Source organism: Mauremys reevesii, linkage group 15, assembly GCF_016161935.1.
Source record: "Mauremys reevesii isolate NIE-2019 linkage group 15, ASM1616193v1, whole genome shotgun sequence".
Classification (NCBI taxonomy): domain Eukaryota; kingdom Metazoa; phylum Chordata; order Testudines; family Geoemydidae; genus Mauremys; species Mauremys reevesii.
The window spans coordinates 28814634-28833157 of NC_052637.1; the positions used below are offsets into that span (position 1 = coordinate 28814634).

The 18524-nt window shown below is 52.0% G+C and overlaps 1 protein-coding gene across 5 annotated transcripts in view; it reads left to right on the top strand.

Moving 5' to 3' along the window:
* MXRA7 (matrix remodeling associated 7) overlaps positions 1-18524 on the top strand; it is a 49273-nt gene that overhangs the window by 13167 nt on the left and 17582 nt on the right. For 3 of the 5 annotated variants that reach the window (XM_039500779.1, XM_039500783.1, XM_039500781.1), the window contains exons 2-3: positions 10048-10108; positions 17157-17256. In XM_039500779.1, coding sequence (XP_039356713.1) covers positions 10048-10108; positions 17157-17256 — 161 coding nt within the window. The remainder of the gene's footprint in view (positions 1-10047; positions 10109-17156; positions 17257-18524) is intronic. The other 2 variants (XM_039500780.1, XM_039500782.1) reach the window with 1 other exon arrangement.

Sequence of the window (18524 nt, forward strand, 5' to 3'; positions counted from 1 at the left end):
CTCTGATGCGCATGATTAACTTACCCAGGAGCACCTCTCCCACCCTGTGTCTTCCCCCTCTTCTCAGTACGTCTGCCTAACACAGGAGCTGTTTGAGTGTCTTGGTGGTGCCAGCAGCCGATTCCCAGCTTCCAGGGCTGCCTGCTAAAGGGGCGAGGGAGTGCGGGGGAAGTGCATTCCCCAGCATTGTCAGGGGGCTGCTGGGGGAGCTCAGTTGCATGCCTAGACCCAGAATGCTCCTGTAGCTCAGAGCTAAGCTAGGATGGGTGCTGCTGGTGGAGCCTAGTGGGAGGTGCAGCTGAGCCCGGGGAGGAGCAGAGGGTCTGAAGGTGGGATGTGGGGTGGAGTGGCTGGGTCACTTGCAAGTCAGGATGTGAAAGAGGTCCTGGCCACTGAGGACCTGCCTCTCCTCGTTCTGTCCTCTACCCTCACCCCCTCAGAAACTCCCCCACCTTGACCTCTCCACCCCCACACCAGCCTTTTCACCCAGCTGATGGATACACATATTTTTGCCTGTCTGGGAGCAATTGGACTGGGCAAGGCAGAATTTTCTGCCTCCCTATGGGCTAGAAGGGAAGAATATTGCCCCATAGCTTCAGTGGGGTTCCTTGTCGGAGGCAGCTGCCCACTTGGTTCTGCAGCTGTTTCCTGGTGCATGGGAGAACAGGAACTTCCAAGCACGTGTAGCTGGGGACGGGGGTAGCACTGAGCTGGCGATGGGGTGGTGGGAAGGGGGCCTTTATGCGGTGAATTGCAGCCGGGCCTGAGGTGGCTCGCATGGCATGTCCCTCATTGGCCCCTCAAATCCTCGCTGGCCAGGATTGTTTCATGGGGGAGCAAGGAGGTTTTACGCTGTAGCAGCTGCTTCCCTAGACGCACAAATGAAGCTGAGTGGCGTGATTAAGGTCAGAGGGGACAGGCTGGGCGGTGACCATCTGCTCGGCCAAACTCCGCAGAGAAGAAGCCTCTTCTTTTTTTATTCCCTTTTTCTCTCTGTCTGCCCCTTTCTTTCTCTCTCTTGCAATGTCTTGCATCAGGCTTGGATCAGAAAGCGCAGCCATAAATGGCAATATGTTACTCACGTCTGCATGGGGCCTGGGAGGTTATTCCAAAGCAAGCTTCTCCTCCCCTCTCCTGTAGGCTTGCTACTCGCTTCCCCCTCCTCCCCCGGGGTAAGAGACGCACTGGGGCAACTGGAGCTTTGCCTTCCAACAATGAAGGGCAGCTAGATGCACCAGCCCACTCGGCCAGATTTTGGTTGCCCTCCTTTGCTAAAGGGAGGGGAGACGAGGGCTTGAGGGAGCTCCTCGCAGAGAGGGTTTGGGCTGCGCGGAGGAAATAGGAAGAGGTGAGGTAATGGCTTGCGTCGTCCAGCACTGAGTTTAAAAACAGATTATGAGACAACTTTGCCAATGGTGGGGGGTGGAGTGAGGAGACAGATTTGTACAGCAGAGAGCGAGCTGGGTCTCCCTCCCTCCCTCCCGACAATCTCTTCTTCTGATCCTTCCCATTTCCTCCCTCTCTCTCACTTCCCAGTCCAAGGGTTAGGACTGTGAGTGGGCTAATCATTAATAGCTGAGTGCGTTCAAAGCACTCTACAGGTATTAAGTCAGTCTCACCATAAGTGGGAGGTGGGTAGATTATTATTGTTATCCTGATTTTACAGGTGGGGAAACTGAGGCAGAAGTGACTTGTCTATCTTAAGGTTTTACTGCCACCTATCATGTATCCTGACTGTCTTTCACATCAGATCAATAGCAAAGTCCCTAGCAGACTTCAAGGCCCCAGACTGGCAGAGCCAGGACTAGAACACAGGACATCCTAGCTACCTCCTCTGGACCACCCTGCCTGTACTTAAGTCTGTTAAAGGCCAAACTTTGCTCTTAACTTGTTTCTGCATTGCAGCATTCTTGGGATTTGACTGCAAATCCCATGATAATTGGTGTTTTTCTTAAAGCCCCAGCTGCTGGAGTCATGTGAACACATGAGAAGCTCAGCTGTTATTAAAAAAATTCCAGGAAAGGAAGTTTCTAGCTAGGATGACCTAAGTTCACCCTAAAGGTTCAAACACCAGAAGGCAAATAACAAATAATTTTGGTTATTTTTATATCTCATGATTTTAAGTCAAATTTATGGTTTTGGGGGTGCCTGATTCAGGGTATTTTTCACATTTGGGGTTGGCGAGACTGCCTTTGGAAGCATGCTATCCTTTTGTTGTTGGAGGGGTGTGTTGGAAAGTTGCCTTGTTTTTTGGAGACACTGGGAGTCAGGATGCTGGGTTCTGTTCCAGCTGGAAAGCTGACACTCTGTGACCTTAAGTGGGTGACTTAACCTCTCTGTGCCTGTCTCCTGGGGTGTCGTTATAGCTCCCACCTCTCCCATGTGTGCTGGGAAGTGTGACTGTCTGCAAAGGGTTTAGAGACTCTGGAAGAGAAGACATTTCACTGCAGTGTTGTTATTGCTTGGAGGCACCAGCAGGGGAGGTGCTGTAGAATGGGCCAGGTATGGCAGGGGAGCAGGAGCAGGCAGGGGTCACTGGGAGCTGCATTGGCCAGGGTGGCTGATCTATGTCTCTGGGGATGGGCAGCTGCTGCATAACCAGGCCCGTGGTTAAGCCTGCAGTAACATGATCTTTGTCTGTTACAGCAGCTGGCCCCAACTGCCTGTGTAACTGTCCTCCAGATGCTCCCAGATAATTATCGCTGTGTCCCGCCTCCCTAAGGCAAGCAGGGCTTTTCACTGCGGGGAGGTGTCCTCCCTGGGAGCCTGTGCTTGCTGCCTGATGCAGCCAGCGAATTGTGGGGAGAGGAGAGGCCGGGAGAGCACAGGGTTTATGGGCTCGCCCCTAGCCAAGGTGCTTCAGATTCTGCTGCCAGCTGGGCTCAGTCCCTGCTGCTGATGCGTCCCCTTCTCCCAACTCTAGTGCTCCCTTTGCTGGGAGGGACAGCTTCCCTGGTGGCCCTAAAATGTCTCATTGAGCCTCCCCCTGGCTGCTTTTCAACTGGGCAGAGCTCGGGGACCCAGCTTTGCACAGAGCCTGGCCCGGCTGGGCTGTCTGCCTGCCGGAGCTGCTGCAGTTGGCTTGGCTTCAGCAGGTCCTGGAGCCTCAGTCACTGGGCTGGGGTTAAAAACCAAACCCCGTCTGCATCTGCAGTGTCCAGGCCGGGCAGCCGCCCGCTCTGAAAGCAGGGTGAAGCCCCACCCCTCTATTTCACACTTTGGGAAGTGAATGGGCTCCAGAGTGAACCCTTTTCACGAGCTGATTATTCTAGACTGGGATTCAGGCACGCTCGGTTCAGTTCCTGGCAGGTTAAGAGCTCAGTGTCGAGAGCTGCACAAAGGAAGCCAATGCTGCTGTTGGAGCAGTTTCATTGGTCCTGCAAAAACCCAGGAGCTGTGGCATGTGTTCTAGTGCACCACCTGCTGGCCCCTTCTCTGTTAGCAACTGTCCACATCCCTACAGACATGGAGCAGTCCTGTAATGTCTCTGACTCCCTGCGTGACCTTGGGCAAGTCACTTAGCCACTATGTGCCTCAGTTCCCCACCTGTATAGTGGGATCATAATCCTCCCTTTCTCCCACCCTGTGGTCCTGTCCATTGAGATTGGAAGCGCTTTGGGGCGGCAAGGAAGGACACCAAACCCGCCAGCTACTCCCACTTTCCCACTGTTGCCTCACTAACCCCCCTGCTCTATCTAATGGCTCCATTCCCCTGCCCTGAAGGCCTCCATGCACAACCCGTACCTCCCTGGGGCAGTAGGGGTGTCTTCAGGCCTCTGCCATTGGGTCCCATCTGTCATGGAGCTCCCCTTCCTCTGTGGGGCTACACGTTTTGCTTCCTGAGCCCCTTCAGCTGTCAGTATCCCCCTCTCCTTGCCTCCCGTCTTGTCACAGGGGCTGCACGGTGCAAGGGGAGAGCTGTTGCTCCGGTGCTTGAGATGCTCTCCCCTTGGTACCCTCCCACCCCACCCCAGCTGGGGACTGTGGCTCTCAGCTTCTTGGCATGTCTCCGCAGAGAGGCAGGGAGTGCTCATACCAAACTCCCGGGGAGAGGCGTGGGGAGGGCGGATGGGGACACTTCCCCGTTATCCCCTCCTATCCCAACGCTGATACCTTTGTGAGCCTCTCTTCTAGCCAGCAGCTGGGCAGGATTTAAACAAGTGTCTGCGCGGCTCCACTTCCGAAGCTGGCAAGGGTCTGAGCAAACAGGCCACACCGAGCTCTGTAGCAGGCTGGGCAAGTTGGCAGGTGGCTGCAGGTCTGCGAAGACTCTCTGGAATGAGCAGCTGTCCAGGGGAGGTGAGTCTGCCACCCAGCCCCTGCAAGTGCTGGCAGGGTAAGAGGCTGCTTGCCTCTCCTCTCCAAACTCCTCCTGCAGCCTGCTAGCCGAGACTCAGTGCACTGGCATCTAGGGGAGCGGTTCTTATCACCCTGCCAGGAAATCCAGACAGGCCAAGCCTTGCAACAGCCGCGATGCCTTTGCCTTAGATATGCTTCCAGCTGCTTTCGCGGTCCCTTAGGAGCCAGTCCTTTAGCTCGGACCCGCCTTCATACGTGCTGTTGGAAAAACTCTTGAGTATAGGTTTGTTTGGTTCCTTGCATTACCTGGGTCCAAACCCTGGCTTGGGTCACAAGTGAATCAAGCTTTTTAGGTCTCAGCTTGGTATTCACCAATGAAATAGAGACAACGTGTAATGGTTGATAGTGGGGTGGGGGGGCACAATTTAAAGGTTCAGCAGGGTTCAAGGCAGGGCATACAAACCCTGGCAGAAATCGGGGGGGGGGACATGTGACCCCAGGTGCCTCCTCCCCCACATATTGCCTCTGAGCTCACAGGTCAGTCTGTGCTCAGGAGAGGCCCAGGAATGGAGTAGCGGGAATGGGTGGGTGGGACTGCAAGTCCGCTATGGGTTTTACCTGTCTAATACAAAGACTGGTAACTCTCTGCCATGGGCTCGCTTTACTGGGGTTTGCCACATCAGTCCAGGTGCTGCAGCATCTCGTGCGCTTTTGTGATCAGGCCTGTATGTATCCAAATAAGGGTCCATGTCACCATGCCGACAGCTTTCGAAATGGGCAGAGGCAATCCCAAGAGGCGTGAGAGTGTGAGATTGCTCTCCCGTTAGGGCTATTCTGAAAAAGTCCATTAGAGCACAATGAACCAAGTCGTGGGTGGGCCTGGGCCTGGCGGCAGGGCTGCCGCCGGGGCTGCCTGTGAACAATGGTACCTGCCCGACATGAGAGAGCAATGCTACCCGAGTCACGTATTGTTCCAAGCTAATGCCAGCTGCAGAGGGGCGAAGCCCACGTGGTCGGGTGATTAAAAGCTGGGAGGTTCTTGGCTGCACAGAGATGCCAACTACTTTATAAAGAGGAGCGAGGCTCTGGGGTATGGAGTCACTGCTTATAGACTGTGCGCAGACCCATGGCTCCGCTAATGGGCCGAGGTCTCTTCCCCACGTTAATGAGTTGGCAGGTAATGCAAAGCACCAAGGCCCTGGAACTATGTCACAGATCTAGCTCTGGAAGTGGGTTAAGAAGCCTGTGGTGTCAATCCGAAGTGCACCCAGGAGTCCAAGGGTAGCGGATTTGCTGTCAGCGGTACAGAGTAATTTCTGAAGCACAGTGGTGGCCATGAAAACCATCAGGCCACATCCTCGGCTGGGGTAAGCTGCCATAGCTCACATGGAGCTGCACCCGCTGAGGAGCTGAGTTAATGTTTGCTTCCTGGCTGGCTGCTCTCTACCTAGAGTGGGTAAGGGCTTGTCTACATGGGAAAACTGACGGGCCTAACAACTCCCATGTGGACGCTGCATTCCAAACAGGGGGGTGCCATCTATGTATGCAACACATGCACTGCGTGCCCTGAATGTGTCTTCCTGACCAGCTGTGCCCACCGGACGATTCCATCCGGGCCCCAAATACGCACAGAGGATGCCATTTTGGGATCCTCCATGCAGCATGACCTCACAGGCCCCATACATGCGAGGTCATGCCTTGCACGCAAGTGTAGAATTGCATGCGTTACTAAAAATGCCCTGGCACGCTCCGGAGTGCAAAAATAAAAGTGTCTTTATTCCAGAATATTCACTCCACTGTCCACCGTCTGTATTTATTCTGGAGCTGCCCCTGTGGTGTGAGAGTGGGGGGATCTTGGAGATAGGACGGGGGGCTGGCTCAGCTAAGGTGTAGAGAGTGGCGGGGAATCAAGAGCGGGTGTGGAAAGGTTGAAATGGACACAATGAGTAGCCAAGATGAGACCCTCGGGGGCAGACTAGAGGACCCTTGTGGTCCCTTCTAACCCTCTCCACCTACAACACCAGGCATTTCCAGGTCTTGGGTTTCCTGATGCTGGCAGACAGGAGCTCTCACATCTGGCTCGACGCAGTTCATGCAGGATAACGTTGCACCTCAGTGTGCAGAGAGGGAGGGATGGGGCTGTGCTTGGATGGGTAGTGCCCTCTTCCTAATGGGAGCCGGTGCTGGCCTACTGCTGGCTCTAAGGATGCTGGGCTGGATCAAAAGCCCTCATTGTTCCCTGCTGCAGATATTTCTTCCTCTGAGCTGGAGCTGAGAAATTCTTCTGCATGAGGGGTTATTGGACTGCAGACTCTGGCTGGACCCAGGGCCTCAGGATGTCCTGCTGGGCTCGGTGGGACCCACAGCTCCTGGTAGAGAGGGTTTTCCCCACTGTTGGTACCTTCCTGTGCAACGCAGGCCAGGGGGAGCTCCCGAGGAATACCTAGTAATCTGACCACTAGGCCTGCTTCTCTCCCCACCTACTATCCCCTCCCAAAAATATGCCCATCTACACACAGGCACCACTGCGGCTTCATTGCTAACTGGGGGAGTGTGACTTTGCAAAGGAACTGCTCCCAGGAGTCCCAGGGCAGTGCTAGCCAGCTGGCTTATGCCAGTGCTGGCCTAGGGCTCAGCACTGCTTTGGAGGGGATCCTTCGTGGGGGAATGGAGAACAGAGCCCCTGAGGCTGAGGGATAGTCTCTTGGCCCTTGCTGCAAAACTAGCCAAAAAAAAATCAAGTCAGTCGCTGATTTTTCCGAGGACTTGAACACCCCAGGCACCCATAGAAGAGCCAGGCAGCTCTGAAAAGTCAGGCACACGACAGCAACTCTGTAGCAGCTTGGAAATGGACTGGAGGAGCCCAGTGGGCCTCTTCCATTGCCACTTCCTCTGATTCAGTGTGGTAGCCCATGCCAAGGATGGGAGCTATCATGGCACCAGCCTCCCTGCAAGGAGAAGACACCTCTGCAATGAAGCTCTTGGCATTCCTGGGACCTGAGCTGAGTCACCCTCCCGGCAATGCTGCTGACATTCTTTCCGCCGCTGTTCATAAAGGAAAGGGCTCTGCGGGCTCCCCCACCCATGCGGGCCTGGGAAGAGATGAATGGAGACTGAAAGGGAGCTTCCATTTTTGGAAGTGTGGACCAAAATAGCTGTGATGGGATGTGTGTGTGAGAGATGCTGGGCGTGTGCGCTGTCCGCGAGCCAGGGACCGGAAGTGCAAGATGAGCCCAAATGGCCGTGAATAATGCTCATTCCCCGCTGGTGACATAACGTGTCCAGTCCTGGGCTCTGGGCTACAGCCCAGATTCCTGATGTTTATATAAAACTGTGCTGAGAAACCCCACTGGCCTGTCCTGCAAGGGGGGCAGCTCCTGTCCCATCTTTCATCTCTGCATTGCTGGCTGAGCTCACCTGACCAACGCCCGTGGCTCAGCGAGTCGGCCCTCCCGGCCATCTTGGTTCTCTTTGTCTCCTCTCCCGTGCGACTTCTCAGCCCCCTTCCTCCCTAACTGAGCTTGGCAGCTTCCCCTGGCTCTTTCTGCTCGCACACGAACCCCCGCTGCCCTTTGGGCCCCGCCCAGCAAGCTGGGGCAGCTGTGAAGGAGCCGTCGCTTTCCCAAACGTGGGAAGCCAGACGAGCTGGGGTGGAGGCAGGAGCCAGGACTGCTCACCCTCTGGATTCTGACAAACTGCAGGTCTCCTTGCCGGTGCTGGGGAGACAGAGAGAGAACACTCTGCTGTGTGTGTGTGTGTGTGTGTGTGTGTGTTTGTTTTGGAGAGGGGATGGGAGACACTCTGGAGGCATCACCATGATTTTGGAGGAAGGCGGCTGTGGTTTTCATCTCCCTTTTTCCAGCCCATTCTCCGTGGAGAGTATCCTGATCAAAGTCCAGGGCGGTTTTCTTTCCCATGCCCCGCACATTTGGGAAAATCCCAATAACGGTTGCTGCATACAGCCCTCTCTGAGGTGCCACTGATTTTTGGATCCTGCCCCATGGTAAATTTTTAAAAAAATAGGTGCCGCTTGTTCCTTTTTCCTTTTTGTGGCTTAGTTGTTAGCCCTGGGCTGGCCTTTCGGACAGAGAGGACGGGCTCATTTTGCACTGTACAGGACAAGGATGAATGTGGCAGTGCTCCTACCCCTGCAGATTGTGAGTTGTCTGACTCTTCCCTTTACAAGACCCTGGGTTCCATTGCTTACATCTTTGCCAAAATGTAATAGTTTGGGCTGAAGTTTTCCCAGCTGGGTGTTTGCCTGAGGTTAAATTTTTTTTGGAAAATTTCAGCCAAACCAGTTCAGCTGTTTCCAAGAATGAGGCTAGTGAAGAAATCCATTGCTTTGCAGATGTTAAAGTCTGGTGATTGGTTTTTAAGATGTTCTAGCACCCCCATGCGTTGGAGCAGGGTCTTGAAATGGAGCAGGGAGGTGCCCTTTGTATCAGGGATGCGCCTGTTGACATACCTGTGAAAATTGCCTATATTTGGCCAAGTAATAAGCCTTTGCAAACTTGCAATTTGCTAATGCATAGTAGAGACTTGCTAGAGCCTCACAGCTTAATTCCCCAAAGAGTCCATCCTCACTGCAAAGGCACCTGCCCGGCATTGAGCAGGACTTTCCCTGCCGTTGCAATTCCTGACTTCTGGGCCATGCTGGGTCTAGTCCAGGCCTAGGAAATTCGAGGATGCTCCTGCGTAACATCATGTGGAGGAGGACACTGATTGAATCAAATGCAGAGTGGACAAGAGTCAGATGTGGGAGACACAGGGGAGACCAGGACTGGAGGCTAATGGAGGGGCAGCTGATGGAGGGAGCGTGAGATGGAAACTGGCACTGGGAGTTGGACGGAGACTAGCACTAGCTGGGCAAGAACACTGGGCGGAAATGATAGTGGCTGGCCAAAGAAATTGGGACTGGAAGCCAAGGAGAGAAATGGATGAGTGGGCTGAGATTAGACTAGGGGAGACTGGGAAGCAATGGGGTGGAAAAAAAAGGTTGTGGGTGGGGGAGAGCTGACAAGAAGCCAGGGTCTGACTTGCAAAAGTGTGAGCATGCTCAACGGCACCTGAAGACATATTCAAGCACCGCGCCGAGTGACAAGTACTGTGAGAAAACAGGTGATGGCTCCTCACCTCACAGGAGTTCCAGGGAGATGAATGAATGTGCGTGGAGCGCTCGGATACTGTAGTGCCCTAGAAAATCAAGAATTCTCCCTTCCGAGCAGGATTTGAATTGTGTGCTGTAAATAAGACCGAGGGCCACACATGGAATAATGAAGAGAAAATAAAATATTGAATAGCTGAGCATTAAGTGAGCACTGTCCATCCTGGGCAACGAATGAGGCAGGGGTCTTGTGGAAAATATAGCATGTGACAACATAATTAAAGACTGTATCATAATGTATGTGCACAAGTGGGGGCACAGGCAACGGTAATGTTCTTTTACTGTAGTTTGTGTCTGTGGAATATACAGTTTTATTAATAAAAACTAGCTCTCTTCATCCATAGATCTCTGTGCAGGTCAGGACCATTACTCCTGTTTTACAGATGGGGAAACTGAGTCATGGAGGGGCAGTGATTTGCCCAAGCTCACCCAGCAGCCAAATGGCTGAGCCAGAAAGTGAACCTGAGTCTGCCATGTCCCAGCCCATTGTCTGATCCACCAGGCCATGCTGCCTTGGGGAGCGCTGTTTGCTCCACACACCGTTCTCACCTCTGAACTGCTCTGCTCTTCACCCTCTCCAGGAGGAAGATCAAGACTGGGAAAAAGAGAGACTGGTGGTGAATGAGCCAGATCTGGACGATGGTAAGTGCTGGCGAAGCAGCAGCCGGTGGGGGAGAGGGTGTAGATAGCAGCCAAGGGCCAGCTTGGATCTGAGCTGGATGCTCTGAAGGCTGAGAGTGAAATTTCCCTCTTCTAGAGCTCTAGGGAAAACAGGAGACAAGGCCGGGGTGTCCAGGGTCATAAAACACAAGGAGGAAAAACTGTATAAAAAACCCCCAATGCACATTGTGGGGCCTTTTTTCATACTCCATAAAGAAATAATCCTCCTGCCGCACCCCCACCCCCCCGTAGTGGCAGGTGACACCCCCTCCTCTCTTCCCCCATACAGATCACCTTTCAGTTTGTGGGGGGTGTTTCCTCCCACCCATAGTTGCTGGAACTAGGGGTGCTGTGGGTGCTGCCATACCCCTGTCTTGAAGTGGTTTCCACGATAGACAGGGTTTATGGTTTGTTTCAATGGCTCTCAGCACCCCCACTATACACATTGTACTGTGCACACTTAAAGCCAGCTGCCCCTTGTGTTACTGCAGCACTGAGCGTGTTTGCACACAGTTTGGGCCTGGTGGAAGCAGGGGCGCTGGAACAATCAGACCATAGGGAGCGGTACGGGGTGTTGGGCAGACTGACAAATCTCCGTTCTTGGGACTTAGGTCTCTGTCCCTTTAAATTCCCGGCTGGCAGAGAGAGTGGAAAGAGAAGGGAGGGCTGCAGGAATGCAGTGGCCTAGGCATTCCTCGCCCTGCTCATTGTGTGCCAGGCAGAGTCTGGGGTGGGAGGGCCTGTTCTAGGACAATGCTGGGGGACCAGGGCAAGGCTGTCACTTGCTATAAATACAGCCCCTGGTCAGCAAGGCCTGGAAGCGGCTCAGCTGCAAGCCTCCGGGGGAAGGCTGGGGATTAGCTCCCCTCAGCAGCTGACGGCTTCCTCTTCCTCCTGATTATTGAGCTGTTAATTCGTTCGGTTGGGCTAGAGTCAGTGGAGCACAAAGAACAGATAGCATCGCTGGCATTTGTCATTGCGGCAGCAGCCTGGCAGGCCCCGGGCGGGGGTGGCGGAGGAGGGGGAGGGGATCAGGATGAGCCATGTTGCTGCTGGGTTCCGCGGTGCAGAGAGGATGGAGAGCTGGGGACAGGCCAGCAACCTATGAACACAGCTGCCCCCGCCCGGGGCTTAATCCTTTCAAGACAGCGTGTGGCACACCAGCTCCACGGCCGGCTCTTGTGGGTTCCCCTCACCTCCCTTCGTCTTACGTTGCTTTCACCCCAGCAGCCCCCTCCCCATCCTGACAGATGTGCTGCGCCTTCTGCCTCCAGCCGTTGGCATGACATGAGAACAAAGCCTGCCAAAAAGCTCCTTGAAGGCACCGGGAGATCTCCAGAGGGTTTAGCTAGAGCTGTGTTTAACTGATTAGTCAATTACTTTATTAGAAAATGATTAATTGACTAATTGGGACAGCAACACAGGAACCTTGCTCATAACTCTTCCCCCCCCCCCCCAACTGATGATGGCAGGCAAGTGTGTGTGTTGACTGGGGAGACAGTCCCACAGCATCACCACGGTCAGTGTGTTGGCTTCCAGAAAAGCCTTCATCCTGGGGGGCTAGGGTGGTAGGAATCCCTCCTCCCTGTCCCACTTCCTTGCTCGCCTTTGCAGCCCCCCGTCACAATCCCTCTGGCACAGGAGGCTTATGATGAATGCTAATAGGCAAACGCTAATCCTTGCACTGTGCCTTCAAAGCAGGGAGCTGCTATTGCTGTTTCGTAGAGAGGGGAGCGTGGGGGATGGAGCCTGGCACTGCGAGCTGGCCTGACTTGCCCCAGGAGAACACAGCCAGTGGGTGGCGGAGCAGTGACTAGAACCCAGGTGTCCTGACTCCCTGCCACTCAACTGTGTTGCCTTTTATCCTGACAAATTCTCTTCACCTCCTGCAGACCTTCAGTGCTACTGTCTGAAATGCAGCTGGCTCTGGGGTGGGAGAGGGCACCAAGCAGGCCACACATGGGAGGGGAGTTTGGGCCGAGGATCCTGCGGCAAACTGCAGCTGCTCTTGCAACCAGTCTGTTGTTCAAACTGTACGAGAGCCCTACCAGCCGGCCTCAGAAGGTCAGCCTGGGCTAAGGACACTGGGATTGGAACCTGTGCTACCAAGGAGTCAGACCTGTGGCAAACCCACGCTAGGAGTGGGGTTGAATTTGGAGTCCCTCTATTGGCCATTGGCACCCCACTTTAACTGGCTAGTGGGGTCAGTGTTGAGGGGCTCAAGGCTCTTCCCTATCTTCTCACACCTGGAAAAAGCACCCTCCCTCCTGCTCTGGGCGGACTGCGCTGCCCCAGTCCCTGCAGCGCCAGGCTCCATGCACGGTGTTTTCTCCTGGCCGCCTGCCTGGCAGTACCTGCTGCGTTAGCAATAGGCTGCCACACCGGCTTGTTTTGCTAAATGAGGGCCTTTGCGATGCTGTGCCCCCGACCGTCACCTGCATTACGGTAAAGGATCAAGGCTCCAGCCTTTTCCAAACTGTAAAAATTCTCTTGCTCAGTTCTCCTCCTTTCTGCCTTCGAGAGCCTTGGGCCAACATTAACAAAGCGCTCAGGCCGCGATTTTCCGCGCTAAATTCCTCTGGCTCAGTTGCAAGGCTCAGCCACGGAAACTGATCGGAATCTCACTAAGCTGCCCATCTCCAGCCTCTGCATTTCCCTTCCCAAACTGCTGTTTGCTCGGACATTCACCCAGCGGGCTCAGGCTTGGGTTCTTCAGAGTCAGTGACATTGTTGTCATCATCATTATTTTATTAGAAGAAAAGAAAAAACAGAACCTGAACCATTTTCTCTCTTCCCTTTTTTCCCCTCCTCCCCTCCTTGTTCAGTGGTGAAAGGGAAAAAGGAAGTGAGATGGGTAGCCCCATTCTGCCTGCCTGAATTCCTCCAGCAGTTTGAAATAAATGCTAAGATCTTCAGTTCTTGTCCTAAACTGTATTGCTGGGTGCTGTTAAAGTGTTACTATGTTCCACACCTGAAGTGGCTGCATTTCAGGGGTAGGTTACGTGATCCCTTATCCACTACTGGGATGGGGGGGCAGCGGGAGTTGTGAGGCTTAACTGACTATCCTGTCCTTGGATAAATGGTACTGTAGACATGCAGGCTGCAATTCATTCCCTTTTAAAGGAATGTTCTAAATAATTCAGGCATTTTAATAGGTTGGATAAGATGATGACTCAGTCTGGCCAGTGAGGATACGAAGCCGTGTGTATGCATCTAATATAACCACAAGGGTCTTGGATTGCTAGTCAGCTACCTTTTTATTTCTTTAATGCATTTTCCATCTAAGCACTTATATGGCCTCCATTGCAGTAGTGCCTGAGCAACTCACACTGATTAATGAATGCATCCTCACGTCTTCTGTGAGGTGGAAAAGTGGTGGTGTCCCCATTTTACACATGGGAAATTGAGGCACTGTGTGATTAAGTGATTTACCCAAGAACATGCAAGAAGTCAGTGGCAGAGCCAGGAATAGCATTCAGGTCCACCTAAACACTAGTTGGATGGCCTAAACACAAGGACATTCTTTCAAGAAGTCAAATTGTACAGAAACCTCTGGGGAGCTGGCAGGTTCTTGGAGCTAGAGCCAAGATGTCTGGTAGAGAAAGAAACGCTGGGTGTGGAGAGGTAGATTTGAATGAGGACTCTCTTTTCTTTTTACAAAATGACAGCCAGTAAGAAAATACCCTGCAAACCCAGCATCTTGGCAACCAGTGCAGACATTGGCAGTGGAAATACACAAGACAAATGTCTTTTTTAAAAACTCACCTCACGGCTGTTCTATTTAAGTAGGTCACTTTATACTCTTAAATATTTTGCAGTTCATGGGAAAAATCATGCCTAGAATTTTCAATGTATTTCCTGAAGTTTGTCTCCAATCTGAAGAGAAAGAGAGCCCTTGAGCACTGAAAACTTGCAGCTCTTTCCTTCAAAACCGACACACGCACGTTGGCAGGCAAATGGGTGGATGGTTATTCCCTTCCCCTCAATTTCTAGAGTCCCTTCTTCATTCTGATCTGAACAGCCCCTGCTCAAAAATTGTTAATAAACAATAAAGATTTCTGATGTGAAGGGCGCAGATGAAGCCTGCTTCTCCTTTCATGTACCTTAGTGAAACTCCACTGCCTTCAGAGAAATGACTCCTGATTTACGCCAGTGTAAGTAATAGGAGACTCAGGCCTAATATCTCCCCGAGCAACAACCAGTTAAAGGCACATTTCAACAGCACTTTCAAGGCTCTTTTTTAGTGCCTGGTTAACTGAGCCTAGTCTCTGTTTGCTTCCAGTTGGTCAGGCTTGTTTGCCTGCCAGTGCTGAGGGAAACGAGACTTTATGGAGCTGCGTTTTCTGGGATGTGGCGTGAAGGCCCGGTGACAGGCTTAGATTTGCTGAGCGCTTGGGCGATGGGTGTCGCTTTTTACAAGAGGCCAGACAGCGGCCTTTGTTTTCACTCCAGCGCTACAGCTAAGTGATTAGCCCTTGATTCAGGACCTTCCCCAATGGAAATCTGACCAGGATCAGTGAGAGGCTTGTTGACACGCTGATGTGCAGCGACTGGGGAGTGAAATGTGAAATATTTGTGGAGGTGGGAGGTGAGGAGAAGCTCTGTCTGGGAACCTCTGTTTCCTGTTAAGTCTGCCGTTTTAACAGGTTTGTACCAGTAAACATTGGTTCACACTAAAACCTGGATGCAGGCTCTGTGGGATATTTTTTGCCCTAGCAATGACTGTCATGTAATAAACAGGACACCTGGGTTCTATTCCTAGCTCTGCCTGTGTGGCCATGGGTGAGGCGATATCTTTTACTGGACCAACTTCGGTTGGTGAAAGAGACAAGCTTTTGAGTTACACAGATCTGCAGAAGAGTTCTGGGTAAGCGCGAAAGCCTGTCTCTCTTACCAACAGATGTTGGTCCAGTAAAAGATACCACCTCACCACCATGTCTCCCTAATATCCTGGGACCCACATGGCTACACAACACTGCAAGTGACCTTCGGAAAGTCATTTCACATCTCAGTTTCCCCACCAGTAAATTGAGGCTTGTTCTTGCCTACCCCATGGATATGCCGAGGCCTGGAAAGTGCTTGAAGCTCAGCTGTGGACAGAAAAGCAAAGTGGTGGCAGTTTTTGATCTCTGTTTTTCCAGCCCTTGAGCTTGGGAAGTAGGAGAAAATAGCTTGATGAAGCACGGATAAGAGGATTAGCAAACAAAGCCTGGATCCTTCCAAGGTTCAAAAGTTCTCTCTTTCTCGCCCTAGCGAGGGCAGGTTCCAGGGATATTTACAACACCTCTGGTCTGTATCCTTCTCCTGTGCCGGCAGGAGCCATGCTGGAGTATCTGGCAGGAGGCAGTATGGCACTATGGTCCCCGGAGTGTCGCCTTTATCTCAACACAACCACTAGATGTTTTATTTATTTTTTTTTATAAAGCCAACAAATATGCCCAAGCCCCGGCCCGCCTGGGATGCATTTTGGGCTGACTTCGTGCAGGAGGATAACCCCGAGGAGCGGTTTAAAAATAAACAAAGAGCTCAAGCAAAATCTGCTTGGAGAAGCTAAAGCTCTGGCTCCACATCTGTGAGCTACAGAGTTTTAATTAGCACAGAGATGTGATCCAGGGGCTTGGGCAGAGGAGAGAACGCCTGCAATAGAGCAGTGGTTTTCAACCTTTTTTCATTTGCAGCCCCCTAAAAAATTTCAAATGTAAGGGTGGACCCCTTTGGAAATTTTAGACAGTCTGTGGGCCCCCAGGGTTGAAAACGCTGCGCTCTACAAAGGGCTGCTACCCAAACAGGTTAATAAAGAGGATCCTTTTCCCATTGTGTCTAGCCATTGGCCACAGAGGGACTTCAGCACCACTGTAATTACAGCTGTTGAGCCAGTCGAGAATGCTCTCTGTTTGCAGCCCAGGAGTTTGCAGCACGGTGTCTCCCTTTCCCAAAGCCATTTCTCGAGCTTTCTTGCAATGCTCCTGGCTGCTGGAATGTTGTGATTTCAAAGCCCGGGGGTGACTGGGCCATCGTGAGTTTGAATAGATTGTGTGGCACATGCCCAGTGTGCTTACAGCGTGGTCTCCTGAGCGATTAGTCACAAACCCAAAGTATGAGCACAGGGGTCCTAGCGCCTGGGGAAGAGGGGAAGGGAATGTCCAGACAGAAATAGAGATGAATTCTGCAGGCTAATCAAAGTGGAGGTTACCATCCTCCTGCTGAGCCCAGTGAGTCTCCAGAGCTCTGACTCCAGGGGAGAGAAATAGCCCAACAAGGTCCCTATGCGCTAGAATTTAGTTGTCTCTCTTTTCAAAGGTCACTAACGATGGACCACAGATTGTTGCCACCTCCAGGTGAGGTGGGCAGACTCAGTGACGTCAACATTGGAGAAGGACCAAGCTGGGCTTGTAAAGAGCTGCTCTAATGGGAACTCTAATGACACGTGTGTCTCTCCTTCCCCAAGACCTGAAATACGCATTGCTACGAAAACCACCACTGACCCATTTTGGAGTGTGGAATCTTCTTGTTCTCCCCTCTCTCCCCTGCACCCCCAAAAACAAAACAAAACCCAGCTGCAGTCTTGAAAGATAACTGGAATAGACTCTTTGGAATATTATAACTGAAAAATGAAGCCTCTGTTCAGTCAGTGTTCTCTATTTCCGTGCTCAAATATATTGACTTAATTTGCATTGCCAGTTTACAGGATTGTTAATAAATGTGAGCATTATTGATCCTTTGAAGGAAAAAAACCCAGCATTAGATGGTTGTGATGTTAGTCGGCTGTAGGTAGGACTCTAACCCTCTCCCCGAATGACCAGGCCGGGGTCTTGTTACAGGTACCGTTGGTCTTCCACTGGAATCATGTAACTTTGTTGAAGATGCACTTGTCTCCAATTGGTGTTTAGCTGTCAAATGTGTTTCCAGGGTGGCACATCTCCCACTCTAGGGTGCGGAGGGAGGAGCACAAGGGATCCATCCATCCCATTGGCCGCCTGCCATAACTCACTAAGGTCTCCTTTCTCACACGACTGCTCTCTCTCTCCAGCAGCAGGTGAGAAGATCTCCTTTAAATACAGTCCCGGGAAGCTGAGGGGGAACCAGTATAAGACAATGATGACCAAAGAAGAACTCGAGGAGGAACAAAGGTACGTTGAGCTTCTTCTTACTTTGGGCACAAGGCCCCTTGCGGCCGTCCTCTTGCAGCACAGTGTCGATTTTAACCCCTCCCCTCCATGAGTCACAGCGGGAGCTGTGGTGTGAATGTCTGGCCAGTGCATTTGGTCCGGCACTGTCCCTTTCAGAGAGGCTGGAGAGCTGTTAAGAGCAACCTGGACTTGGAAGGCGGGGAGACCATGACACTGGGTTCCCTTGTATCTGTTCAAGCTCCTTCTATAGTTACTTTGGGTCAGATCCTCAAAGATATTAGGTGCCTAAATTCCCAAGGAAATGAATGGGAGTTAGGTGCCTAAATACCTTTTGAAGATCTGGGCCTCAGAGGCAGATCTTCATCTCGTGTAAATTGGCACAGCTCCACTGAAATCAAGGGCCGGATCCTCGTCTGGGGTAAATCAGCATAGCTCCACTGACCTTATCAGAGCCATGTTGATTTAGTCCCATTGAGGCTTTGGCCCACATCTACCTTGCTCCATCACTTACCTACTGTGTTTTCATGGAAGGTCTCAGAAATGAGGGTGTTCAGAGATTGACTAAAACCCAGAGATGTTAGGACCCGGAAGTTAATGTAGGGCTGTAGTAGAATTTTCCATGAATACAATAAGATTGTGCCCTGCAGTCTGAATGTAAAGGGATATAATAACCATTCAAGTCATTGTAAAATTGCATGAGACAATCCTATGGTACAACCTGGAGAGGGCAGGGGAGAACAGAGAACCTGACATTATGAAGTACTGAACACTTACAAAAATCAAATGAGGTCATTGGGAAGCACAGGTACTCGGCAGCTATGAACCCAGGCCCCAGATGTCCTAGTGACTTTTTCCCACCTCTGATTTCTGTGGATTAAGTTCACAGTTGCTTGCTGGGAAGGCCTGAAGTTTGCTGCTCCTCTAGAATTCCACTTGGGGTCCTTTTCAAGGCTCTTTACGCCCCAGGGCTTGCCACATTTTCATAAAATGAACTTGGCAGATTGAGTTTCCATCTTGCAATCTGATAAAGCCCACACTAAGCCCCCACACCAAACCTCAGACTGTTTATAAAACCCCATTTTGAATGAACCGCTGCTCTCAGCTCAGTGACTACGAGCAGTGGCACCAATTCAGATATTTCTTAGGGGGGGCAAATTCCATTTCCTCCCTTCCCCTCCATCCCCCAGCAGGGACCCTGTTCCAGTCCCTGCTCATAGCATCCCCCCTTCCTGTTCCTCCTCCCCCCACAGAGACCCCGGGTCTCCCTC